The sequence below is a fragment of the Ips typographus genome, linkage group LG3, assembly GCF_016097725.1.
Source record: "Ips typographus isolate SLU linkage group LG3, UJ_Ityp_2.0, whole genome shotgun sequence".
In the NCBI taxonomy this organism is placed as follows: domain Eukaryota; kingdom Metazoa; phylum Arthropoda; class Insecta; order Coleoptera; family Curculionidae; genus Ips; species Ips typographus.
In genome coordinates this window covers 272,999-297,096 of record NC_138424.1, presented here as the reverse complement: position 1 = coordinate 297,096, position 24,098 = coordinate 272,999, and the positions used below count along the sequence as shown (strand labels likewise).

Below are 24,098 nucleotides of genomic sequence, written 5' to 3'. Positions count from 1 at the left end.
CTTGATTCGAATCGGTCGCTTTGTAATTTCAAACCGACTCGAAGTCAAGGTGCTTGACCGTCCACTACATTTTTTTATTTTCCCACAAAGGGATTCAGGGTTAACGCAAACACGCGCGATTCTCTTTATTTTTTTATTTTTAAACGGAAGAAACGCGTGTGCACGTTTGTGTTCAGTTCGACGCCGAATCTTGCAGAAATAGCGCGGGGATCGGGGTCAGATATATTTAAATTCGAATTGTTTATTAACTCTATCGGTATTGATAGTTTGGTAAACGCGTGGTAGTAGGTGGAAACACGTGCGTTTTCCTGAACATGGATATTGAAGGTGGTGTTGGAACCAGAAAAGGTAAGCAATTTTGATTTGTGCATGGTAAGTACTTTGTATTTAGGTTATCAGAAAGGTCAAGCAAATGCATCTAATCAAATTACTTAAGTGTTCATGGTTCAAGTACGTTATCAGAGCATTTTATAAAAGTTTGTTTTTACTGTATTCTGGCCGGACTTTATAGGGATTGCAACGTATGGAACTTGTATATTATAATTAATCAGATGATTGTCACACACAAACCCATATGTGCAGCATTTGCTTAAATTGTAACACTGGTCGTGGTTTTTGTGATTGGTCACCAAAATGCTGCACATGTGGATTTCAGTCTAATGTTAGGGCTCAAAACATATAAACGAATACTTTTCCCATCTTTTGGCATTGAGATATTTTTTATGCTAAACTGTGTTTACATTCGAAACCACATAACTTATATTACTACCAAGTAAGCATAAAATTCAATTGTGTGGCTTTTAGTGGAATCAGTTAACGAGATTGGCTGATTAACAAAATATATGAGTAACCGCATATTGTTCATAATAATCGCGAAAAGCGATAATAGGCCTTTTATCACTAGATTTAACCGCAAGGTAAATGAATATACAATGCAAGCGTAAACTCCTTTTGACACGATTTACACTTATCTTTCCCTATAAATTCAGTGCCGATAAGACCAACGTAATCTCATTCGGTTGCGGTATGTCCTGACACGCAGTGTGTAAAAAGTCAAAATTAATAATAGTAATTAATAAAAAAACAGAATGAAAAGAAAAGTAGGATTTACAGGTGGTGAGTGACAATCAGTTTATAACAGTGAGTAAAACAGGAAAAAGTTAAAAATAAACACTTTTTTTGTAGATATTCCTCCAAAACATCACATCCGATTATACCACTGCAAACAGAAGTCAAACTGGGATTGTGGAGTGTCTTGCATCCTTATGGTCTTACCAGACAAACATAGACAACATTTAACCAAAAATCTATCTAGAATCTGTAAAAGTGAAGGGTTTCATAAAAGGTTTGTTACAAATTATAGATAAATACCAGTACAACAGGAGATTGTTTTATCTTTTGCAGCACTTGGACTATCGATCTTTGTTATCTACTTAAGCGCTACAATGTAGACCATGTGTTCTATACAATAACAATTGGTGTACATGAAGGGTATAGGGGAAATAGTTTTTACAATCACATCCTTACTAAAGTAGGTCAATTTTTTTCATGTTTGTTACCATAGAATTTATAACAATCATTTTGCAGGATGAGAACCGTGTAAATCTGAAATTCCAAGAAGCCAAAAAGCATAATATCTCTATTAATAAAGCGTCAATATCGATTATTCGCCTAATAGAACAACTGCTGAATGGTCCAATTATACTGTTGACAAACGCTAGAATTCTGTGCTGTGATAAATGTAAATCAAATAAAATCTCAAATGAATTGAGAAAGTGTTTGCCCTGGCGCACAACTTACCAAGGGCACTATATTGTATTGTGCGGTTACGACATTGAAAGGCAAAAAGTCTTTTATAGGAACCCATCTTTTGACGACCGTAAGTTTTTATTTATTGCTAAGCTCTCAAATAAACTAGTTGATGTTACAGATGTATGCCAAATGTCTTTGTCTATTTTAGAAGAAGCTCGGAAAAGCTATGGGACAGACGAAGATGTTATTTTTATTTATAAGTGAAAGAATGTCTTAACAAATTTCAACAACCGGATGTGTTCTTTAGCAGGAAAAAAACTAACAGTATTGTTTTGCAGATTTGATGTGTTTTTTTGTACTTTATTTGCATTCTAGTAATATTTGAAATGAGTATTTTTAATAATGCTTAAACTAAATTAATATTTTTTTAGAGAAACGTTTACAGGTTTCTTTTAAAGCCATCGACAATGGAATATTATTAGACAAACTAATATTGTTTAACAATAACATTACACACAAAAAACTGTACACAACTTACAACATAAATCAACAAATCAGATCTAAAATAAAAGCAAGAATACTTTTTCCTGAATGGTATAAATGAAATTCTCTCTTAAAATCTTTGAAAATATACAAACATTAAGATTGGTAAACAGAAAATAGTTTATAAGTAAACTTTGCAGCACTCTGTTTTGAAAAGTGCTGCAAAGTTTTTAATTAAAAAATTCAATCAAATTCAAAAATTAGGAGAACAAATGAGTTGAAATATTAATAAGTAAACCTCTTTAAAGGGTCAGCAACCACAAATTGTAGCTTTGTTATATGATATTTTACCTTACAAACTTGTATTTTTGAAACACTATCAGTAAATACATATTAGAAAAAATTGGTAAATGACTAGCAAATTTTGACATTTTGTCATATAAATTATGTGTATAAAAAGCTCTACAATCAAAATTGAGTTTGTTTTGCCCTTAAAAATCAGTAAATAATTATTGATGTTACAATACAGTGCGTTTTTTTTAACGCGCAACATAGGATTTTACGTGTTAAATTTTTAAGCCCATGTTAGACCATGTTATTTTGGAACTACAAGTATAAAACTTGACGGGTGTGTCTTTAGTACCCTGAAGCTTAAGTAAGTCTACCAATTTGGTCTAAAAAGTGATTTAAAACTGCAAAAATATCATTTTTTTTCGAAAAGATTTTATCCTTTCACACTCCCTGTATGCATTGTTGTTCCTTGTTGTTTTTGATACTGGCAGGGCAGGTAGCAGGTAAAGTGACTTATTTTGACTGCATCACGACCCGACATCTTTTGAACGTCAAAAGGGCATTTTATGTTTGTTTGGAATATACTGTTTGGCTTCAAACGGAGGTCAATTTGAACAATTTACTTATAAAAATACTTCTTTTGTTCTTAACTTTCTTGATATAAAGTTAATGATCCCCTGTTTTACTTTCTACGCCAAATTTTACCTGCTACCTGCCGTGCCAGTATCAAAAACAACAAAGAACAACAATGCATACAGGGAGTATGAAACGATAAAACCTTTTCGAAAAAAGATGATTTTTTGCAAGTTTTTGAACACTTTTTAGGCCGAATTGGTAAATTTACGTAAGCTTCAGGATACGAAATAGCCACCCGTCAAGTTTTATACTTGTAGTTCCAAAATAACATGGTCTAACATGAGCTTAAAAATTTAACACGTGAAATCCTATGTTGCGCGTTAAAAAAAACGCACTGTATGTGAGCAGTGATGTGACTTACCTTATTTAAACCTAAACCAAACCCACCCTTAAAAATCAATAATCTTAATTAAGGATCTTTACAAATTTTGGATGCCATCTCTTGTAAAGGTTCCAGCTCCTTTTGGCTGACTAGATTATATTCAGTGACAAAGTAGTAAAAGTGTTTATAACAGGTGTTAACATGTGCTTCCTAAAATTATGCAAATTGAAATCACCTTCAACATGTTTGCCTTGATTACTTACTGCAGATATGGCAACCACATTCTGAAAATGGTGTATATAAACGTGTACAAATACTCTGTGCAGCCTGGCCAGTATTTTACTACAATGTGAGGCAAAGTTCTTTGGAAAAGGCATATCACTGGTACAAGGGAATAGGGCTTGGTTGTTTATTTGGCCCTCAATCCAGTCCATCAGGTGACTTATGTACTGTCTAGCCGGTAAAGGTGTGGGTTTTTTGAAATTCTTACCATCAGCCCACAGGTATTCAAAGCGGGAGCCCCCTGACATAGTTGGACAAGACTGTTCTGTACAAAACTCGCATATTGTCCCATAAATCAAGTTGATTCTATTGAAAAAATCCACCACTGCAATGGAAATGCTTTAATATGACTGATGGGCTTTTACTGGGGCTGTTTTCACCATGAACAGCAATCCAATCATTTAGATCTTCACCCTGTGGTAGTTTGACAGCCGAACGCAAGTTGATACCTGAATTCAGACTGGCTTGGGCCTGTTTGTGTAGGCTATATCTTATGGTACCGTGAGCAAATTTCTTTTTTGGTCTGAACGTCTAAAATTAGACAAATTTTAATATTTATTGTTTATGCATACAATAACAGCATCACTATTTTTACTATTAACTACACTAGCAGCGTATGTGTTTCGAATTACCTTTCCCTTCTGGAAGAATTCTAGGAATCCATTAAAAGACATTCTTGCGGTTTATCGCGCTTATATTTATGTAATAACAATTTTTTTTTAAACAACACTGAACTTTGTTTGGTTGTAATTAAAAATTGAGGTTAATAAACCTGATGACGTTAACAGTGACACTCGTGTCTAGTAAAACTAGTTTGATTATCGAGTAATCATGTGATCGTTTCTCCTACTTTTGTAGTTGCTGCACGTGACCAGCTGTCATCAAAATTGATCAGGTGAAAGTTTAATACATTCCACAAATAGTAGTCACGTGACAAGTTCTAAACTGAGATGATGTCTGTCAAATTAATTAGCATAATGGATGTGTCAGAACTGTCAGATGTGAAAAAAAAAACTGAATAAAAAAATGTGGAAAACAAAACAACACCAAGGGCAAGGTAGTTGGCAATAAAGTGGCATATTTCAAAAAGTTCAATTACTGGATAATGCTATAGAGATAATTAGGTCTATTTTTGTACTAAACTCGTTACGCACAACTCTTTGAAAAATGGTTATGTTACAACTGGAAGATCAGGTAATCAACCCCCTGTTATTTGGAGGTTAAGTCCTGTAGCCCCCTTTGTGTGTTTTCCAGCCCCTTATTATACAGGCGATCTTTTCTGGGTCGGTAGCCGAAGTAGAAGATTTGATGGTACACCCAGAATATATTAACTGCACTGGTAAGTTGCGTTATCTAAACAAAATCAGCAAATTGAGATAATAAACTTACAGACTGCGAAAAACGCACCCCCTTACATGCGGCTGCGTTCAAGGGTGAATCTCAAATGGCTTATGTCCTGCTAAAACACGGCGCTCGAGTAAATGCTAAAGATTGCAAGTGGGTAACCCCACTTCACAGAGCTTGTGCTGTTAACTCTGAAGACACTGTGGAAGTGTTGTTAAAGTTTCAAGCTGATGTTTGTGCTCGCGACAGGTCAGTTATTCACTTTTTTTCATGTTTCTGCTCAAAAATGTGGTTTTTTAAGGTTATGGCAAACACCTTTGCATATAGCAGCTGCTTATGATGCTTATAATTGTGTTGAGAGGCTTCTGAGCGTTGTTCCCAATCCGAATGTGACCGATAGATCTGGGCGAACTGCCTTACATCATGCTGCCTATAATGGACATACTTTTGTGGCAGAGCTGTTGATTAGCAAGGGTTGTATTGTAAATGCTTGTGATAAGAAAGACTGTAGGTGAGTTATGATTTCCAATTTTGATAAACTTTTGTTGTATGTGAATAATTTATTATTTAGTATTACAGAAGTCTGTTTTTTTTTTTTGAGTTAAGGTTTAATTCAGTTTATTGATGGTTTTTTATGCAATAAATATTTTCAATTAATAATTCTAGGCTGCTACTGTTAAATACACCTTTATTTTGATTGATATATTTATTCAAATAGACCATGATAATCTAGATCAATATACAACAGTGAATCCTGTTTTAGTAGTGTAGATGTCATAACTGACACTATCTTATTAAGTATTAACACTTTGAGGAGTTTCTGAAAATACAACTTAAAATTATCTGTGAGGAAGTACTGTTATTTACAATTAGTTCTAGTGACTGTTTGTTAAATTATACAGTTGGCTATAACTCAAAAACTAGAATATAATACTATCAAAAGTGGAAACCACCACCTAGTGTCTTTTTCAGGCCTTTGCACTGTGCAGTCCAAATGGGACACTTAGACACCATAGAACTGTTATTATCCTATGGGGCTGAGATTGAGGCTAAAGACAGAAATCAGTATACACCTTTACATGTAGCATCTGCTAATGGTACTACTTTTTTCCCATTAAAGCTCAAACAAATGCAAAGCTTGACATCTTGCAGGAATTGATGTTGTTGCTAAACTTCTAATTGGAGCGGATGCCGACGTAAACGCTCAGAATGCTTACGGCAACACTCCGTTGCACGTCGCTTGTCTTAACGGCCATTTGGCGTGTTGCCAAGAACTAGCTTTGGGCGGTGCCAATCTGGAAGCTGTCAACTTTAGAGGTGGCTCATTTCATTTGTGTTATTCTATTAAAATTGTTTAAATGTCTTTACAGGCCAAACTCCCTTACATTTGGCCGCGGCCTCAGTGCATGGGGTCGAGTGTTTGAATTTCCTCTTAGAAAAAGGTGTGGATATGAATAAATGTAGTGCTGATGGGCGTACGCCTTTACATATGACCGCCATACACGGAAGGTGTGTTTTATAGTGTTTGTTAAAGTTTAATTTTTAAACTCTCATATTGGTAGATTCACCAGGAGTAAGACTTTAATCGATAAAGGCGCTCTAATTGATTGCGCCGACAAAAATGGTTCTACCCCTTTGCATATAGCTGCCCAGTATGGGCATGATATTTTGGCTAATACTTTGCTAAGTTGCGGAGCCAGTCCTACTAGAAAAGGGTTAGTATAATACAGATAATCTTTCTGACTGACAAAATATCCGTGTTTTGTGCTTCTATAGGTATGAAGGGCGCACTCCTTTGCATATGTGCTGTCTGTCCGGTTATGTGGAATGCTGCAGAAAGTTTCTGCAAAATGGTGTGAATTTGAATGAAAAAGACGACAGTGGCAGGACTCCAACCCATTGCGCTGCTTATAAAGGGTTAGTAATGATGGTTTTAGTTTTTGAAATTATCAGAGTTTGCGTTGCAGATCGATCGAGTGTTTAGACTTGTTAACTAGCAACGGTGCCGATTTCAAAATTAAAGACAATTTTGAAAGGTTACCCTTGCATTATGCTGCCGCGCAAGGACATTTTCAGTGCGTTTTTACTTTGGTAGGAATCGGCAGTCCAATTAATGACAAGTAAGTATGATTAACATGTTGGTTTGTTTGTAAATAAAGTAAACAAATTCTCAGGGATATTGAGGGATGTACTCCGCTGCATTTGGCTGCCGCCTACGACCAGGAAGCCAGATGCGTCGAGTATTTGTTAAATCATCGCGCTGATCCAAAAATCAAAGATGTCCGCGGTTAGTCAATTACCCGTGCGTATTATTTTTTTAACACAACCTTGTTGATTGTTTTTAGGCTTTTCTGCTCTTCATTACGCTATTGCCAGCGGAAATGTGGATAGTGTCAATTTACTACTGAACGTCACTGAAGAGTCCGTTTTTAAAAAGGAGGGCGGATCACCTGACGTCACACCTCTACATTTAGCGGTAAATTGCAGACGTTTAAGAGCGAATATCTCGAAAACTATAAAAGATATCGAAAAATCTGACTGAGTGAAACTAGTAAATTTAATCAGCTTTTTATTTTGTATAGAGTGGTCGTGTCGGTATGAAAATCAAAAAAAGAGACTTAAAACCTCCGGTCTCCTGTGGCTTAAGGGCTACAGGCAGGAACTTTTGACATGTTCACTTTCTAACTAGTCCAAAGTCAAAAATTGATTTTTTGTTTTTATTTATTTCTAACCTTATTTGAAGAGATATCTCAAAACTAAAAGCATCTTCTCATTGCCACTTTTTCTCAGCTATTCGATGATGGATTCATATTTGTCATCAATTTTCTTTTTTCTTATGGGCGTCATATTGGGTTTTTAGACGCTGCGGTACTAGCAAAGGGCGGTAAGTAGGTACGGCAACTCTTGCTGCTTGCCCACACTATTTACTTTGCTACGGCTGATTCTCGGGTGTAGCATTTGGTCACCTAATACTCCACGTTTACGTTACACCAGAGGCGTACTCAGACTAACCCCGAGATCATTCAGTGACCTCCCTCTGGGGAAGACCCTTCTAGAGTTAGGTAATTTAGTCGAGCTACGTTGCATCTTTTATATTCGTCAGCCACCTCATTATTCTAACCTTGCTGGTTACCGTGGGTGTTAACCACTAACATGGGCGTGACAATATTAAGTTAATAATATGAGAGCAAGCCAACTGTAAATCAGTAAGACAACAGCCGCACATAACTTTATTCAGTGAAAACTTTAAAATCTAAGATTAAATTATTTAAACTTGCACTTAACATTATAAAAAAATTCTCTTGGAAACTTAAACGAGCGGTTTGTTAGAGATAATGCTGACAAACCTCTTCTTCTGATTAACTTAAATAGTTGTGGATACATTTTTAACTATGCTCTAATAAAATCGTACAGACCGAATTATGTTGTTAGACAAGTGCTGTTAAGTAATGACATTTCATAAAGCTTCTCATTAACTCAAAGCCAACTAAGGTAAAATTATTTTTTATTGATTTATTTTGTCATTTATGAAGCAAATCATAAGTCATCATCACTGAAATCGGAATAAAACGTACTATTTGGTCGGCTGAAAATCCAATATGGCGCCTCTAAAAAAAAAGTTGAATAGTTGGGAAAAAATGGCAATAAAAGATGTTTTTAATTTTGAGATATTTCTTCAAATAAGGGTAGAAATAAATAAAAACAAAAAATCTAATTTTCAGTTTTTTTTGGATATTTTCGGAAAATCGACATTTAAAACTGCATTTAGTTGAGCTTTATATTGCGCAACTTTGCCCCAACTTAAACTTTATTGTATCTCTTATAGTTTCCTAGATCCTAATGGTGAGGGTGGAATTTGAATTACTCTGAATACTTTTTTTGATCTGGACTAATGTTTGCCTTTAACTTTGTAGGCTAAACTAGGTAACGTAGACGTTTTGAAAGCAGTTTTAAACAAGTGCAACAACGTGAACGTATGCAATGATCAAGGTAAGTTCTTTCGGAACTGTTAAACGGAAAATAATAACACAGAAACGTCTAGGTATAACCCCGTTGATTTTGGTGGCTAGAGAAGGACACGTGCAGTGTTTGCATTTTCTGTTACGCGCCGGCGCCAAAGTGTCCATGTGCGACAGTATCAATTTGATGACCGCTGTCCATTACAGCGCCAAAAACGGGCATTCTCAGTGTTTAACGCTGTTGTTGCATAATTGCGAGGACCAGCAGGTGGTCAACATGGTGGATAGACAGCAACGTACCGCTCTAATGCTGGCAGTTTCGGGAAATCACATCGAATGCGTACAAGTTTTGCTTAAATGCGGTGCCGATCCGAATATCGTCGATACTGATGAACATTCGTGCTTATTTCGGGCGGTAAGTTTGGATTATTACTAGATTTTAGGTTATTATTGGGTTATTAATTACTATCTAGGTTGTTAGTGGACAACATAGTGTTGTGCAATTGCTGCTCTCTAACAATGCCGAAGTAAAAGCACGTGATGTTAACGGCAAAACTGTTTTGCATTTGGCCGCCGCTTGCGGACATTTAAACTGTCTACAACTGATTATGGAGTACATGGAAACGGCTGACGTGCTAAGCAAAGATAAACAGGATTGCACCGTCCTACACTGGGCTTGCTATCATGGTAGGTCAAAAATCTTAAAATTGTTATTGAATTAACTCTTACTGCAATTAGGACACGTCAATTGTGTGGAGTTTCTGTTATCCAAGGATATTTTCAAGGAGTTGGAGGGGAATTCTTATTCTCCTGTGCATTGCGCTTGGTAAGTTGTATAGTCTTACAGAATGGGCTAATTTCAACTGGTCCTAACAGTTTTTCCGGTTCCCACGCTTGCCTTGAACACCTTCTCACCACATTCGGAAATCAGATAGTTCATTTGAAAGACGAGAAGCAACGCACGCCACTGCATATAGCGGCACTGCACGGCCACGTAGAGTGCGCGCAGCTTCTCCTTAAGCACGGCGCCGATCCCCAGGTGGCAGACGAGGAGGGCCGCACGCCTCTGATCGCTGCCGCGCAATACGGCCAATCTAGCGTAGTCGGTGTGTCTCGTCAACTTTATGTTATAACTGTTCAACATTTCTGAACCGTTTCAGAATCACTTTTAAGTTGTAACGTAGACTTATCAGCCTGTGATAAAGACGGCAACACTGCCTTACACTGGGCGTGCCTTAAGAAGCACCACCAGACTGCCTTATTTATTTTAGAAAGTTGTCAAGATGCCAAATTAGTTGATCTGCCTAATAACGAAAAGAAGACGTAAGTTTTGTTTAATGTATTATTTGAAATGAAGTGTTGAAGATAATTAGGAACAACCCTACAAGTTAAATGCACAAAACACAATTTTTAACTTTGCTCAGAACTGATTATTTTTGTACTGCTAGATCACATTATACTACACCATTTCCAAATGTAGTTCAGAAAAGGCCACGTGAGATCAAAGAAAATATCAAGCGTATTTCAGAATAAGGAACTGCAATTCAGAAACCATCTGGAGCAATACGGAAAAAAGGCAATTCCATAAAATAAATCTGTGGATAAAATTACCAAAGCTGAAACTCCAAGGCACTACATCTCCCTATTCTGAATTACACTTGAATTTTTCTGAAATACAGTTGATTTGTACTGAATTGGATGATTCTAATTCTTGTACTAATTTCTGTATTTATTGGCTTGTTATTATTCGGTGACATCGACAGAATCTTAGTCACTAAAACCAAGTATACCCAGGAACTTCACATGGCTTTTCTTTGCTCTCGGACTCTCCAAGCTTCAAATCAGATTGTAATTATTAGAATTTTGATTTATTTAATTTAACGAAAATTAGGGTTTATAGCACAAAATTTTCTAGTACGGCACTGGTTTTGCGGTTCAAGTTCCTAGCCCCAGTGAGAGTTTCAGGCCTGTAACTGCCCAATTATCCAAATTGGGTTTCTAGTCAGTTGAATGTGTTTTCTGACTCTGTACGGTTATCTAGTTTATTAAAGACCAAGATCTAATAAGTAGTAAAAAAATTCATATCTAAAATCACGTCATTAATGAGGTATTATGAGCTATTTAAAACCTAAAGAAATAAATGTTTTTTTTTTCTAATACGAAAGTATAATCATATTTTTGGTAATTTTCAGTCCACTTCATTTAACAGCCCGTAATGGTTTGGTTGATGTGACGCGCGAACTGCTGAGAAAAGGCGCCAACGTGCTGGCTGTTGACAATGAAGGATTAACGCCAGCGTTGTGTTGTGCCCCCAGCTACAGCGTGGCCCAATGTTTGGCTCTCATCCTGCAAACTTTACCGGACTTTCTGAATCGAGGTAAGTTTTGAACGCAAGCTTAACCAAAAAAATGCACACACTTGCTTTACACTTACACAGGTTTGGAAATTAATAAGCTCACTGTTCCTTCATTTCCCGATCCCGTTAAATTGTCCCGAACTTTACACACACAAACCTCCGTGGTTTTAGTGCGTGATCCCGACATGTTTGAACTGAAAAAATATTTTTTAACTCCCGAAACCGCTGTACAGAGCAAAAAAGCTGTGACAATTGACACGACAAGCGACTGTTTCATTAAAGAACTATTCGAGCGGAAACAAGACGACTGGAGAATCAAGGAGCCCCCTGTTAGAGGAAAACAGCTTCATAAATCCGAGGAAGAAGTGCATATAGGTCGAAACGAGAGCTGGTTTAAGAAGACACCTTGCAGTGAGTGCTTAAAGTTGCGCAACTGGTGTCCAAACTGTCGCAAATTACTCGAGTACAAAAAAATGCGAAAAAGCCATCTGAGGGTCGGCAAAAGAGTAACCTCCACTATAAGTTTCCAGGAAACCAGACGCAACCGTGCTGATTCTCCTTACAACGACCTGGGCTTGTTTTTATCCAAAGTGTTATCAGAGGCTAGTAACAATGTCAGACAGAAATTCAGTGAGGAAATTAGAAATTTAAAGGAAAGTCAGCAGGAATTTAATTTTCTCAAGGAGTTTGAGAAAGAAATTCATCAGGAAATCCAAGCCAATTTAATAAAAGAACGCCATAACGATCAACTTAAAGCCAACCAAATTATACTGCCACTGTCAGATGGTTTGCAAGGAGACGACACTGTATTGTTGTACAAGAGGCTGAAGAAATATAAAAGAGAACAACGATCTAGAGATTTGCAACTTTTGGAACAGGTAGAAACTTGTTCCAAAGCATGCCAAACCGAACAGGTGGATGTGGAAGCTTTAACAGCAAATGAACAAGCAGAGAATGCAGTTGAAACATCAGATGACACTGTATCAAGCCAATTGGAGAATAAAACTGAAAATTGCAAGGAAATTAATGAGAATTGTAACGTTGAGCCAAAAGTAAGTGAGAATGATTTTGATGACTTAACACCTAAAAAGAAAGGAAAAAAGACTGACTTGCCTTGCACTGTGTCTTGATTTACCCAAATTGTTGTGTTCTATAAATATAATTATTTAGTATAATGTTTATTTTTTTTTTGTGTAACAGTTCTGAGAGAGAGAGAGATGTACTGACTCATTGTAAGCTGCGTTCAAGTTAAGTGTGGTTCAGACTGAAACATTTTTAACTTAAACTTGGTTTAAAGTATGACCCCCCTTTAAGGGAATGTTTTTACGAAAACAACAACCAGTTTAAGATTGTTACCATAATTTCAGAACTCAGCCCTTATTGATACGGAAACTGTCATTGATTGACAATTATGGATCTTCAACCCAACAGACAGTCATCATTATTTAATAATCAGTTTGTTAACACCCCCACTCACAATTACTACACTAGGTCGGTTGCAAAATTGCTCCCAAGATCAGCAGTACAAACTTACGTACCGGACGGAAGTGGTGACCATAATGACGATTGTGAAAGTCGCAGTTCTGTAGCCACATCAAATTATTTTGATTCACCCAGCAGTATTTTAGGTAGTTCCAACCCTAAAAGGATTAACGCTAATCGAATGGATTTTAACCGGGATCCCTGCCCACCAAGTAGTCGTGTTCAGTTTTTGAGGAAGGCTTTTGTAATCGTCATAATAGCCGTAGTTGGTTTTTACGTCAATGATGTCCGAATGCGGTTGAACTCAGTGAAATCAGAAGTAGACTCCATTAATTCGAGAATAAGCGATATTGTGGACGCCCGTTTGGACACCTTGTATCAATTGAGCGAAGTTTCTAATCTGGTGAAAGAGCTAAAGCAAACCCAACACAACTTTGAGCAAACCATCAAAAAACGAATCGAACACGAAATAAACAAAATGTACACGGACAAAACTGGAAGGACTGATTTTGCTTTAGAATCTGCAGGTGGTAGGATTGTGCAACTAATCCCAGGTACCGAAAACTATGGCCCACCTAAAAGCTCCCTCTTGGGTATATCGTTGTGCGAAGGTATGCACGGACCTAGAGCTATGATACAAACAGGTACCGCACCGGGAGAATGTTGGGCGCTTAAAGGTTCAAGTGGGGGCGTTATAGTGAAACTCCTAGGCCACACTAAAATCGATGCCGTAAGCATGGAACATATCTCCAAGACCATATCACCATCAGGTGATATCACAACAGCACCGAAAGACTTTGCGGTTTGGGGCCTCAGATCGGCTAATGACGACAGAAGAGTGTCTCTGGGACAGTTTAGCTACAATGTGGACGGACCTTTAGTTCAGACTTTTCCCGTTGAAACTCGTTTAGATGGGGTCTACAGTCACGTGGAGTTGAGGGTGTTGACGAATCATGGAAATGACGATTTTACCTGTGTTTATCGGTTTCGCGTACATGGCTTATTGGAAAAAAGTTTAAGGGGGAAATGACAGTTTATTTTATTTTTTACCGTATTTGTAATAAATGTTTTATATTAGCCGAATGAGGTTTGTGTTGTTTTGTTCTATGTAGTTAGTGGCTTAATACATGCAGCTTATAATGGCTTAGAAGAAGTAACATATCGAAAACCAAACAAAATTGGAATGATGTTGTATTTGCAACGATTTGTATTATTCAATGTATACTCTCTTTTATTTTGTTTATATCAGGGCTGACACTTATTTTTTAATTTTCATTTCATTTCAGTTTCAAAACTAGTTCCATTTTAGTTCATTTTTATACAAATAACTGGTTATGTTGTGATACTATTCTAATTTTGGTATACACCCAAACATAAACTAAAAATTTTGCAGCAAATGATGCATCAGATCAACTAGCCAACAGATTGGAATTGGCCCTTCAACTGTCCATGTCGGGCATACCAGGGTTGAATAATCTCAAGCAGGAGGACCCCAACTATTCCAGTGATAACGAGTTTTATTAACATAAGGCAAAACTTAATTTGTTTACAAAGTTGAGTTTTCTGTTTTCTTGCGGTCGCAGGCCTAATTAAACGCGACTTTTCAGTGTCTTTTTTAAACGAAGTTCTGGGTGAGGGGAGATCGAGGTGTATTGGTAATTGTAATTTTTTTTTCTCAATTGGGCGAAGCGAATATTTACAGAATTTCAATTTTAAGACTGATCTATAGTTTCAACCTTATAGGGATAGTAGTACTCTGGTCATTTGACACTAATAATAATGAATTACAAAAGTGTGATATTTTTGTTAAGTGCAATAGGTAAATAATTGCACCATAAATATACTAGAACACATGCAATAATGCAAAGTTTTATAGGCGTTTGAAAAAATCATTTTCTACTTAAATTTCTTGTCAAGATATATTACTATGATTTACCAATTAATCCATATTATTGTATAATTGATATTTGTATATTAGTCGTGGTTTTAGTACATCCGAGTGTACTTATATATATTATATAATTATTATTATTATATTGGTCGTGCAAGTTTTTGTTAAATTGAAGCGAGGCAATTTACAAATACGCACACAGGTACGCATTATTCTTCCTAGTCCTCACTTTTTTTTTTTTCTACTTAATTTGTTAGAATCAACATTTTACTTCGTACTGGCTGTTTTATTATCCTTAACATCAAGTTCCATTCTACGTAGGTAACACAATCCGTTATTAATTTTTAAATAATTCAACTTTTTTTTTTGGTTTAGTGTAAGGAAAGTTGCCTATGCTACAGATTTGCGCCCCCTTGTGGCGTCTAACACTTGGATACGTAAACTTATTTGCTATCTTTCTTTAACTTATTGAAGTTATATAGTGGTCTCTCACTTAGCATGAAACCAAAATGACACTTGACGTTGCCATCTGTCAATGTCATAGCAAGAGCCCCACCTATTTGCCATACCTCGAAGAAAAACCGTTATTGAAAGGAACGCCGCCGCCGCTGTAAACTCATACTGTTGTTAAATTAAATCATCGCCGAAAATAGTTTGGTTACCTCGGCAGCTTATCCTCGACCGATTTTCGTTCAGTTTGGTGCTTCCGTTGCGTTTAGTAACACAGTGAAGTGTCCGCACCGGGTGCAATAAATTTGCGAGTACAAGTTAAACAGTAATCATGTCAACGAGATCGAAAAAGTCATCGACGCCGGCTTCTCAGCATCCCCCTAGGCCGGCGAGCCCCCTAAGCCCCACGCGGCACTCCCGATTACAGGAGAAGGCCGACTTACAAAATCTCAACGACCGGTTGGCTTGTTACATCGAAAAAGTCAGGTTAGTTTTTATGACCCCCCAAACAGTTTATTTATCTTTCAGTCTGTTAGTGAAACAGCACTGTTGGCAGGAAGTTCAATATCACCCAACATAAACATGGATGTTTCAGGTACCTGGAGACTGAAAACAACAGATTAACCAGGGAAATCCAAAGTTCCCAAGAAACCGTCACCAGGGAGGTATCAAACATTAAGTCCATGTATGATCATGAGCTGAGCGATGCCCGTAAGCTTCTGGACGAGACCCATCGTGAAAAAGCGCGGTTAGAGATTGATGTTAAACGTCTCTTGGATGAGAATGATGAGCTTAAGACTGACCTGGCCAAAAAAACCAAGGATCTGTCTTTGGCTGAGAATTCGGCCAGGATCTATGAGACCCGGTGCAATGAGCTGCAGCTAAAATACAATCAGGCCAATGCCGATGCCAAGAAGGCTATTGGTGACCTGAAGGACTTGGAGAAGGAGAGGGACAAGTTGAAAAAACTGTTGGATGAGCATAGGAAACAGTTGGAGGAGGAAAGCTTGGCTAGAGTTGAAGTGGAGAACACTAATCAGAGTTTGAGGGAGGAATTGTCATTTAAAGACCAGGTGAGTTTGTGTAAATTATACCTACAAACATTGACCTACATTCCATGCCAGCTCTAGAATTTATAGTTTTGTCATTGGCCTGCCTTTTATAGAATAATCAATATTACATTGTTTGTTTACCTCCTTCTGGGTTTGTGATTCTATCATTTCTATTTCTGTTTTTCCTTCACTGTTCTGATTGTTTTTATGGGGTAAACTAAACAATTTTTTGATACCTAGATTAGCTGGTGTTGGTATAAGTTCCCAACCAAAAATGTGGGTGGTAAACTTTACAAGTGTTGAATGGAAAAGGTCACTTACATCATACAAATTATTCTTAGGTTGACTCCCAGTAAACATATGATGATGTCATTACAGTTTTTCAATGAAATGTTACACACACACACACAGAGACAGGCCAGAATATTTTTGATTACAAATTGGTTTTATTTTTAATTTTAATAGATTTCAGGGCCTTGGCCTCCACTGCTCAAGGCCTCCAAATGTACATAAAAAATGGTATTTGTATTAAGACAACTCTGAGCTTAATCAAATAATATAAGATGGAAGTAGGTCAAAAGTTCATTTTTTTTTCAGCCATTTCTAAGGTGTTTTTCTAATTTGTTGGTTTCTGATATTTTACAGAGAAAAAATGTCAAATCCTTGTTATCTATGCAAATTTTTGGGTCTCCAACCTCAAATTTAGCAAAAAAGTGTATAAACTCATGGTTTGAGAATCACTCACATAATCTTATCTTTTGTAAAATTTCGTTTTCAGTTAATGTAGAAGCTTTCTTATAGGAAATAATAAAGGTAAATTACTAAATTATATTATTTAACAGAGTAATGGTTTTGAAGACTCTACTTAAATCCACTGATCACAAACTACTTCTGAGATTTAGGGAAATGCTGCATGTGTAGCACTTACCATAACAAACCTTCCTAAAAATAGTTTTTCACCTGACAGCTAGCAAATTATGAATTATGTTTGTAAACATAACCTAATCTCCAGTAATCTTATCTCTATTTGTTATCTTTGCATTAAAACCTTCCTCAGGTTGACCAGTGTATTAAATGAACCATCTGACGTCATACATTTTTCGAATAGGTCCCCACTTGTTTTTTCTCACCATTATCAAAATCACCATTCCCAATCAAAGTGAAATGAATTTCAAATTAGACTGTGACATCACTTTTATATTAAAACCGGCTTGAAGAAAACATTCTAACAAGTTTGCGACATACACTGCCCGATCAATGGTAGATTTTATTTTCCGCATTCTGGTTGATGTAATCTTTGGAAATAGTTTTTTGGGACAGAAATAATTGCGACATTTTTATATTTATAGGTGATTTTATTTAGGAATATGACTTCATAACTAAACAATTTTTTTATTTAAATAAAGATTTGCATTGTTAACCTGGTTATTGTTTTTTTCTATTTTTGGTTGGGTAGGAGTATTGATTCATCAAATTATGTAGGGTTTTTGTGGCCTAATTTCAGTTTATGGTCTCTAGACATGCTACAAAAGGATTTTCTGGTAATAAGGTTTAGGTAAATATTACCTTTGTGAATCAACTCATTATACTTTCAAATTGGGGGAATTCATAAATAAACTGTTTAAGCTTTATGCTAGTTTTTGTCATTGGTTGTTCTTAAGCTTCTAACATAAAAACTGTTTTTTTTTTTTTTAAACAGTAAATTTTCAAAATATAAATATAAACTTGTTTTGGTGCGTTGACTTACTTAGCGCTTTGTAACTTCCATATTTAAGTAGGGAGATTTATAAACTTTTACACAATATTTTAGATACTTTGGGCTGTATTGTGTAAAAAAACCAAGCTTGTAACATAAAATTTAAATTTTTGGTGAATTTTCAAAGTTTCAGTTCAAACTATTGCTTATTGTAAGTTAAAATCCCCAACAAACTGTAAGCAGCTAATAGAGTGTGGACGAAACAATATTTTCGTATTTTCCAGGTCTTCCAGCAACAATTGACCGAAACTCGCACCCGTCGTCAAATCGAAATTAGCGAAATTGACGGTCAATTGGCGGAGCAGTATGAAGCCAAGCTTCAACAAGCTCTGCAAGACTTGCGTGACCAATATGAAAGCCAAATGGCCAACAATAGAGCCGAGATTGAGTTGCTGTATGAAAACAAGATCAAGGTAAGTTGTTTTCTTCAGAATTAATGGTTTTTAACTATGACAGATGATTGTACTTTAATAGTACAGTAAAACAAACAACATATTGTGTATATTGATGTACATACATAATGTAATAATTTCAGAATTTGGAAACGGCTGCCAACAGACATTCGCATGCCGCAAACAACGCTCTGGACGAAGCTCGTCAGATTCGCACTAGAATCGACTCCCTGACCAACAGGGTGACCCAATTGGAAAATGAAAATGGCGCCCTCGTGGCCAGAGCCAGAGATCTGGAGAAACTATTGGAGGTAACCAGGTTGGAACCAGTTGCAACTAAATTGTTTAACATAACCTAACTTTTAGAACGCTCGTCTTCGTCACGCTGAGGCGGAAGCGGCGCTCGAATCCGACCTGGCTCGGCTCCGCGCCGAAATGACCCAACAGCTCCAAGAGTACCAGGATCTGATGGACATTAAAGTGTCCTTGGACCTGGAGATTGCCGCTTACCGGAAACTGCTCGAATCCGAGGAGGCCCGTTTGAAAATTACCCCGGCGGCAGGGGAACGTGAGGTCTCGAGGAGCAGCAGCTCTAGGAGTTCGGCGCAGCGCCTTACCCCAAGCCGGTTGGGAGCGAAGCGCAAGCGCACTCTGATGGAGGAAAGTCACGAGTCGAGCGTGTCCGACTACAGCGTGACCGGTTCCACCAAAGGCGACGTGGAGATCATCGAAGCCGATCCGGACGGTAAATTCGTAAAGTTGCACAACAAGAGCAATCAAGACGTGCCTATTGGTGAGTTTGACACTGATCACTCTGCGATACCATTCACATATTTGGTGTGTTAATTTCAGGTGGTTGGCAAGTGATTCGCAGAGCCGGCAACGATGAAACCAAGTACAAGTTCAACAGATCGTCAAAAATTGAGGCTAAAGGCACGGTAACCGTGTGGTCGGCGGATATCAACAAGGATCACGAACCTCCTCACGATCTTGTCATGAAAGGTCAACATTGGGTAGTGGGGGACAATATGACAACCGCCCTTTTAAACTTGGACGGGGAGGAGGTCGCCATCTCTGAAAGGTAACGCAATATTTTTTGGCTGAATTGAGAAATTAAAATGTATGGAATATTTGCAAATTTAACGTGTTGATAAAGACAGCTAACTTGTCTCTGTCATTTTTTTTGTGATGACAGAAGTTATAAATTTGAAAATAAGCACTTGCTTGGGTAAAACTTGTACCTCCCCTGACCGTGAGCTTCTTTTGTTTTGAGACTCTAGGGAGGAAACAGAACGAATGCAATGGCACTATGACGTAATTTGACTGTTAAATTTTTGTCAAATTACGTCGACGGGACTTCACATTTACTCTACCACCGCCTCCTATACTAGAAAGCCTAGAAGGTGCTTGTCAATAATTCCAATATGGCGGAAATAGTGGTGACAGCTTGTATTGTAGAATATGAGTTTTTTGAGGATTAGATGAATTTTTACAGTCAAGACTTGAAGTTACTTGCTTATTTTAGTTTGCTGTCTGTTCCCAAGTCTTCCAAGCCACATTGGAGCTGAAAGCAGTCAACTTATTAAGTACTTGTTACATATGTAACATTACATATGTGAGTTACATTTTAAGGCATGTTGAGAACAACAAAAATAATTTTGAAAGGATAATCTTGGTTAAATTAGTTTTGTTGTTTGTGTGTTGCACTTTCCAGAACAAATGCTCTAATCAAGTTGTGGACTTGATTGTGTATAAAAAGCTCTATCTATACATATTTGGATTAGGAATAAAACTTTCTTTGATTTTTCATTCACAACTTATTTCTTACTGCAACTGCATACAATGCGTATAAAATGAAAAAAGTGACATTTTAGGCTTTCTAGTATAGAGGGCGGTGACTCTACCCAATATAGAAAACGTCAAATCAAAGGAGGCCGGTATTAATGGTAAAGTAGGCTGTGCATGCAGTATCGTTTTGCGATCACGGCGAATTTGACGTCACAATGACGAAATTTGACAATTGGTCAATATATTGTTTTGTTCAATTACGTCATCGTGACGTCAATACTGCCAAAATTTCAGAACTATGGGTTTTCCATAAACTGACAATCATCCATTTTGTCTCTCTAGTAAACTGACAGACAACATTTTTTTTTACGTAAATTGATTTGTTTTTTAAACGTGCTGTATTTCTCGTTTACAGGGTGAAACGACAAGTATCCAGTTCGCATTTAAGACACCGCGAAATGGCGGGAGGATTTATTGGCGCCGAGGAGCTCCACCAGCAGCTGGGTGATCCTCAAGGCGACGAAAAATGTCGACTAATGTGAGACTTTCAATAGTCGCAAAATGTCGTGGGGATGAAGCCGATGCTAGTAAGGTAAGTTAGAGGTAAACCGTAAACTCTCGAGAGCGAGAACAAATCGTTAAAAAATCAATGACGTATCCAGTCTTTATATTATTACTGTTGTTGAAGTGTCGCACTTAATTTAGTCTTTAATGGTGGTTAGTCCCAAAGGTAAATTTACGTATATTTGCACTATATTGTGACCGTGTGGTTGTTTATACAGGACGGCTTTACTTTAACGGGCCGTCGTGCGCAAACAAGCAAAAAGCGGAACTATATTTTTGTTTTGTATTTTGAGCCATATCTTCCATGATACTTGACAGAGTTGGATTACTAACTCCTAACTAAAGTTGTTATTCTATTTTTTTTTAACTTTACCATTTATTAAGGTGGTTAAGTTTGAAAAAAATGTCCCAATTTTGTCAGGTATTTAGTTTTGTAGAGGTCAGCCAGAAAAAATTTCGAGAGTTTATAAGAAGACTTTTATATATTTTTATTTTATATAAGATTTCCTACGAGATGGTTGTAGAATTTTAGTTTTATCTCGTTGAATACTTTTTCCCCTTTTTTTTAAATGTGCGACTTGCGCATATTTTTTGTACATTTACTGTAGTAGATTTGTACGTATTCTCAAATAAAATAACATTTATAATAAGTCTGTGTCAGCATTATTTTCTTATTATTTGTCTAAATATCAGATGATCAGTGTTTTTTAATAACACTAGTTTCCTCTTTGGTTAAGGTTAATTATTTTTATTGTATTTCTCATGTGTTCAAATAAATGTAATGAAACGAGACTTTTGTGTTACTACTAAAACTACCTATTTGCGTCTGTTTATATAGCGTTTATTTTAAACCATCCAATTGTTGTACGTGTATCCAGAATTAAGTTAAGTATTTTCGTAGTTTTACGTATTAAAACTATATTTAATAAAAGAAATGCTTGTATTTTGAATCCACGTGTTTGCCTTCTAAGTAGATAAGTTTCTTTATCGACCAATGTAATTAATTTAAAAATAGCAGTTGAGTAACCAATGTTTCCTTATTAGCATATTTTTTACACCATTGGTCATTTGATTTGAACTAGAAATGATGTCACCCACACGTCACACTTACAAAGGTGATTAACCCACAAAAAATAGTTATGACGTAATCGTGTGGATGTGGTGATCAATAACCACAAAAATCCGAAAAGAAGAAGTCAGTCAAGTGAACTACTCCAAACAAAACGTCAACCTAAGCTGTCACTGTCAAAGTGGATCAAAAAATTTAAAGTCATTACAAACATGGCGGCGACTACTGTTCAACAACAAAACGTTACCGATTTTCTATCAAAAAAGCAAAAAGAAAGCTCAAAAGATCTCGTTACTGAATGGGCCACCTTGGAGGAGTTACACAACAAAAAGTAAGTTCGCCCTTCTAACTACTAACACCACTTTTTAACGCTTGATACTTTCTAACCTTTGTTTTTCTTGCCAATTCATTGTTTGGGCAATTTTTTTATTAGGACTTCTTTTGCTTTTAGATTATGGCATCAAATAACTTTAAAAATCCTAGTCTTGATCAAAAAGCCCGACCTGCAAAAGGGGGACAATCTAATACAGCTCTACAACAACTTTATTCAGACCTTCGAAAACAAGTAGGTTGAACAAGGTTTTCCACATAAAATTGGTTGTTATAAAGCCGTTTTTTTTTTGTAGAATTAACCCTTTGTCCTTAGTGGAAATTATAGCTATAGTAATTGAGCAGTTCAAGGATCCCAAAGAGGCTGTAGCCTTTCTGGAAAAGACTGAGCCTAAGGTCAAGATAAATCCTGATGCTCAAAACTTATGCAAAGGTTAGTGTAGAATTAAGTCTTTAATGGGTGGAATTTGTGGAATAATGAGATGATAAGTAAATGTAGCAGGACTGCTAGTTTTCACTTGCTCTTGTAGTTTCTAGTTACTAACTAGCCACAGATTTGGTTCTTTGACAGTTAAAGGTAAAATTGCATTGCCTTGGCATTCACCACAAACAAGGCACTCAACAAAGGCAGTTTTGACAAATGACAGATTAAAGCAATGTTGCCAAGTGGTTCAAAAAGTTATCCTAACACCAATAGCACTCTTTTATTAAAATTCTTGGTTTAAATTTTTGTTAAAACTAATTACATCAATTTGTTTGATATATAGTTGATATTAATTAATTTGATTGGTTGGTTTTAGTTTTAGCTGGTCAAATTTACTTAGAAAAAATCCATGATTTGGATGCCACCAAAAAAATCATTGAAGAAGTTGAAGCAACCTTAGACAATGCAGATGGAGTAACTGCAGTCCATGGACGGTTCTACCTTTTGGCTTCCCAGTATTACAGATTGCAAGGCGATCACGCCCAATACTATCGCACCGCTTTGCGCTATTTGGGTTGTATTGATTTGGACACTCTTACTGAAGAAACTAAAATGCAGCACGCTTTCTTTTTGGGTCTGGCTGCATTATTAGGTAAAGAAGTTGTCTATAAAGATTGTTTTTTTTTTCATTGAAGTGGATTGCAGGTGAAGGAGTGTATAATTTGGGAGAGTTATTGGCCCATCCAGTATTGCAATCATTGCAAAATACTGAAAACGGATGGCTGGTTGATTTACTTTATGCCTTTAATTCCGGAGATATAAACAAATTTGAGCAAATGAAACCTAAATGGAGTGCTATAGCTGATTTGGCTGCTCAGGAGTTATTTTTGAGGCAGAAGATTTCTTTGTTATGTCTTATGGAGGTGTGTGATGCTATTTACTGGTTGTTTTTTTTTAGTTGACTTGACGGTTTTGTTTTAGATGACATTTAAAAGACCTTCGCACGATCGGCAATTGACTTTTGCTGAAATTGCCAAGGAGACTAAACTGCCAGTAAATGAAATTGAGTTGTTGGTAATGAAGGCTTTGTCTCAAGGTTTAGTAAAAGGAGCCATAGATCAGGTTAGTTTTTGCTTCATTTTTGTCTTGTTTATTTTTACAGTTTTATTTTTCAGGTTGCCAGTACTGTAAACATGACATGGGTACAGCCACGAGTTTTAGACAGGAGCCAAATAGCCACCATGGTGACCAGGTTGAATGAATGGTGCGGTCACGTGGCTACCATGGAAAAACTACTTGAGGGAAGAGCAAATGAAATTCTCACTCTATAAATACTTGTTTTTTTTTAAGTCTGCTAAAGAAGTGTAACTTTATATCTAATATTTGATACTAACTGTAAAAAAAAAAAACAGTTTACTTAATAAATTCTAGACATTTTTTTTCTCCTACTTATTAACTAATACAGTATGGACCGA

The 24,098-nt window shown here is 36.6% G+C and overlaps 6 protein-coding genes across 10 annotated transcripts; 5 read left to right on the top strand and 1 right to left on the bottom strand.

The window, feature by feature from the left end:
* Positions 1-81: 81 nt before the first annotated feature.
* Positions 82-2,091, top strand: LOC145727307 (protein GUCD1). Of its 3 annotated transcripts, none has more exons than XM_081976855.1 (5): positions 82-348; positions 1,186-1,345; positions 1,405-1,531; positions 1,588-1,879; positions 1,961-2,091. In XM_081976855.1, exons 1-5 carry the CDS (start codon positions 315-317, stop codon positions 2,014-2,016), a joined length of 669 nt encoding a protein of 222 aa, XP_081832981.1. In that variant the 5' UTR covers positions 82-314; the 3' UTR covers positions 2,017-2,091. The 3 variants fall into 3 exon arrangements, with proteins under 3 accessions (XP_081832981.1, XP_081832979.1, XP_081832980.1); XM_081976853.1 differs by having other exon boundaries at positions 154-348; positions 1,931-2,091; XM_081976854.1 differs by lacking the exon at positions 82-348 and adding an exon at positions 938-1,116 and having other exon boundaries at positions 1,931-2,091.
* Positions 2,080-4,560, bottom strand: Mob3 (MOB kinase activator 3). 2 transcript variants are annotated; one of them, XM_081976857.1, is made up of 6 exons: positions 4,399-4,560; positions 4,147-4,297; positions 3,748-4,091; positions 3,502-3,694; positions 2,534-2,761; positions 2,080-2,372 (listed from the first exon to the last, which is right to left on the bottom strand). In XM_081976857.1, exons 1-4 carry the CDS (start codon positions 4,438-4,440, stop codon positions 3,572-3,574), a joined length of 660 nt encoding a protein of 219 aa, XP_081832983.1. In that variant the 5' UTR covers positions 4,441-4,560; the 3' UTR covers positions 2,080-2,372; positions 2,534-2,761; positions 3,502-3,571. The 2 variants fall into 2 exon arrangements, with proteins under 2 accessions (XP_081832983.1, XP_081832982.1); XM_081976856.1 differs by having other exon boundaries at positions 2,080-2,761.
* Positions 4,561-4,645: 85 nt separating this feature from the next.
* On the top strand, positions 4,646-15,075 carry LOC145727290 (uncharacterized). 2 transcript variants are annotated; one of them, XM_081976824.1, is made up of 20 exons: positions 4,646-4,960; positions 5,021-5,105; positions 5,158-5,359; positions 5,412-5,621; positions 6,083-6,207; positions 6,263-6,427; positions 6,481-6,619; positions 6,673-6,825; positions 6,887-7,027; positions 7,078-7,230; positions 7,285-7,397; positions 7,456-7,586; positions 9,025-9,100; positions 9,153-9,484; positions 9,543-9,756; positions 9,808-9,895; positions 9,946-10,175; positions 10,230-10,392; positions 11,262-11,446; positions 11,507-12,600. In XM_081976824.1, exons 1-20 carry the CDS (start codon positions 4,934-4,936, stop codon positions 12,553-12,555), a joined length of 3,981 nt encoding a protein of 1,326 aa, XP_081832950.1. In that variant the 5' UTR covers positions 4,646-4,933; the 3' UTR covers positions 12,556-12,600. The 2 variants fall into 2 exon arrangements, with proteins under 2 accessions (XP_081832950.1, XP_081832952.1); XM_081976826.1 differs by lacking the exon at positions 11,507-12,600 and adding an exon at positions 14,301-15,075 and having other exon boundaries at positions 4,650-4,960.
* Positions 12,705-13,990, top strand: LOC145727301 (SUN domain-containing protein 2-like). The gene has a single exon (XM_081976844.1). It carries the CDS (start codon positions 12,837-12,839, stop codon positions 13,935-13,937), a length of 1,101 nt encoding a protein of 366 aa, XP_081832970.1. The 5' UTR covers positions 12,705-12,836; the 3' UTR covers positions 13,938-13,990.
* A 281-nt stretch (positions 15,076-15,356) lies between the features above and the next one.
* LOC145727297 (lamin-like) lies at positions 15,357-21,750 on the top strand. Its single transcript, XM_081976841.1, has 7 exons — positions 15,357-15,734; positions 15,844-16,321; positions 18,281-18,469; positions 18,592-18,759; positions 18,815-19,241; positions 19,301-19,529; positions 20,652-21,750. The coding sequence occupies exons 1-7, from the start codon at positions 15,580-15,582 to the stop codon at positions 20,776-20,778; spliced, it is 1,773 nt and encodes a 590-aa protein (XP_081832967.1). The 5' UTR covers positions 15,357-15,579; the 3' UTR covers positions 20,779-21,750.
* Positions 21,751-22,038: 288 nt separating this feature from the next.
* Rpn9 (regulatory particle non-ATPase 9) lies at positions 22,039-24,060 on the top strand. Its single transcript, XM_081976843.1, has 7 exons — positions 22,039-22,200; positions 22,321-22,434; positions 22,496-22,632; positions 23,000-23,275; positions 23,329-23,546; positions 23,605-23,745; positions 23,799-24,060. Exons 1-7 carry the CDS (start codon positions 22,082-22,084, stop codon positions 23,952-23,954), a joined length of 1,161 nt encoding a protein of 386 aa, XP_081832969.1. The 5' UTR covers positions 22,039-22,081; the 3' UTR covers positions 23,955-24,060.
* Positions 24,061-24,098: the final 38 nt, after the last annotated feature.

Bases quoted from the DNA above. Each gene is read 5' to 3' on its own strand.
- LOC145727290 (XM_081976824.1), top strand. From the start codon at position 4,934: ATGGTTATGTTACAACTGGAAGATCAG. The intron at 5,106-5,157 runs GTAAGTTGCGTT...ATAAACTTACAG, and splicing joins AGAATATATTAACTGCACTG to ACTGCGAAAAACGCACCCCC. The intron at 6,620-6,672 runs GTGTGTTTTATA...TCATATTGGTAG, and splicing joins ATGACCGCCATACACGGAAG to ATTCACCAGGAGTAAGACTT.
- Mob3 (XM_081976856.1), bottom strand. From the start codon at position 4,440: ATGTCTTTTAATGGATTCCTAGAATTCTTCCAGAAGGGAAAG. The intron at 4,298-4,398 runs GTAATTCGAAAC...GTCTAATTTTAG, and splicing joins AATTCTTCCAGAAGGGAAAG to ACGTTCAGACCAAAAAAGAA. The intron at 3,695-3,747 runs GTAAGTAATCAA...GCATAATTTTAG, and splicing joins ATGTGGTTGCCATATCTGCA to GAAGCACATGTTAACACCTG.
- Rpn9 (XM_081976843.1), top strand. From the start codon at position 22,082: ATGGCGGCGACTACTGTTCAACAACAAAACGTTACCGATTTTCTATCA. The intron at 23,547-23,604 runs GTGTGTGATGCT...GTTTTGTTTTAG, and splicing joins CTTTGTTATGTCTTATGGAG to ATGACATTTAAAAGACCTTC. The intron at 23,746-23,798 runs GTTAGTTTTTGC...TTTATTTTTCAG, and splicing joins TAAAAGGAGCCATAGATCAG to GTTGCCAGTACTGTAAACAT.
- LOC145727307 (XM_081976853.1), top strand. From the start codon at position 315: ATGGATATTGAAGGTGGTGTTGGAACCAGAAAAG. The intron at 349-1,185 runs GTAAGCAATTTT...CTTTTTTTGTAG, and splicing joins TGGTGTTGGAACCAGAAAAG to ATATTCCTCCAAAACATCAC. The intron at 1,346-1,404 runs GTTTGTTACAAA...TATCTTTTGCAG, and splicing joins AGTGAAGGGTTTCATAAAAG to CACTTGGACTATCGATCTTT.
- LOC145727297 (XM_081976841.1), top strand. From the start codon at position 15,580: ATGTCAACGAGATCGAAAAAGTCATCGACGCCGGCTTCTCAGCATCCC. The intron at 18,470-18,591 runs GTAAGTTGTTTT...TAATAATTTCAG, and splicing joins TGTATGAAAACAAGATCAAG to AATTTGGAAACGGCTGCCAA. The intron at 19,242-19,300 runs GTGAGTTTGACA...TGTTAATTTCAG, and splicing joins CAATCAAGACGTGCCTATTG to GTGGTTGGCAAGTGATTCGC.
- LOC145727301 (XM_081976844.1), top strand. From the start codon at position 12,837: ATGGATCTTCAACCCAACAGACAGTCATCATTATTTAATAATCAGTTT.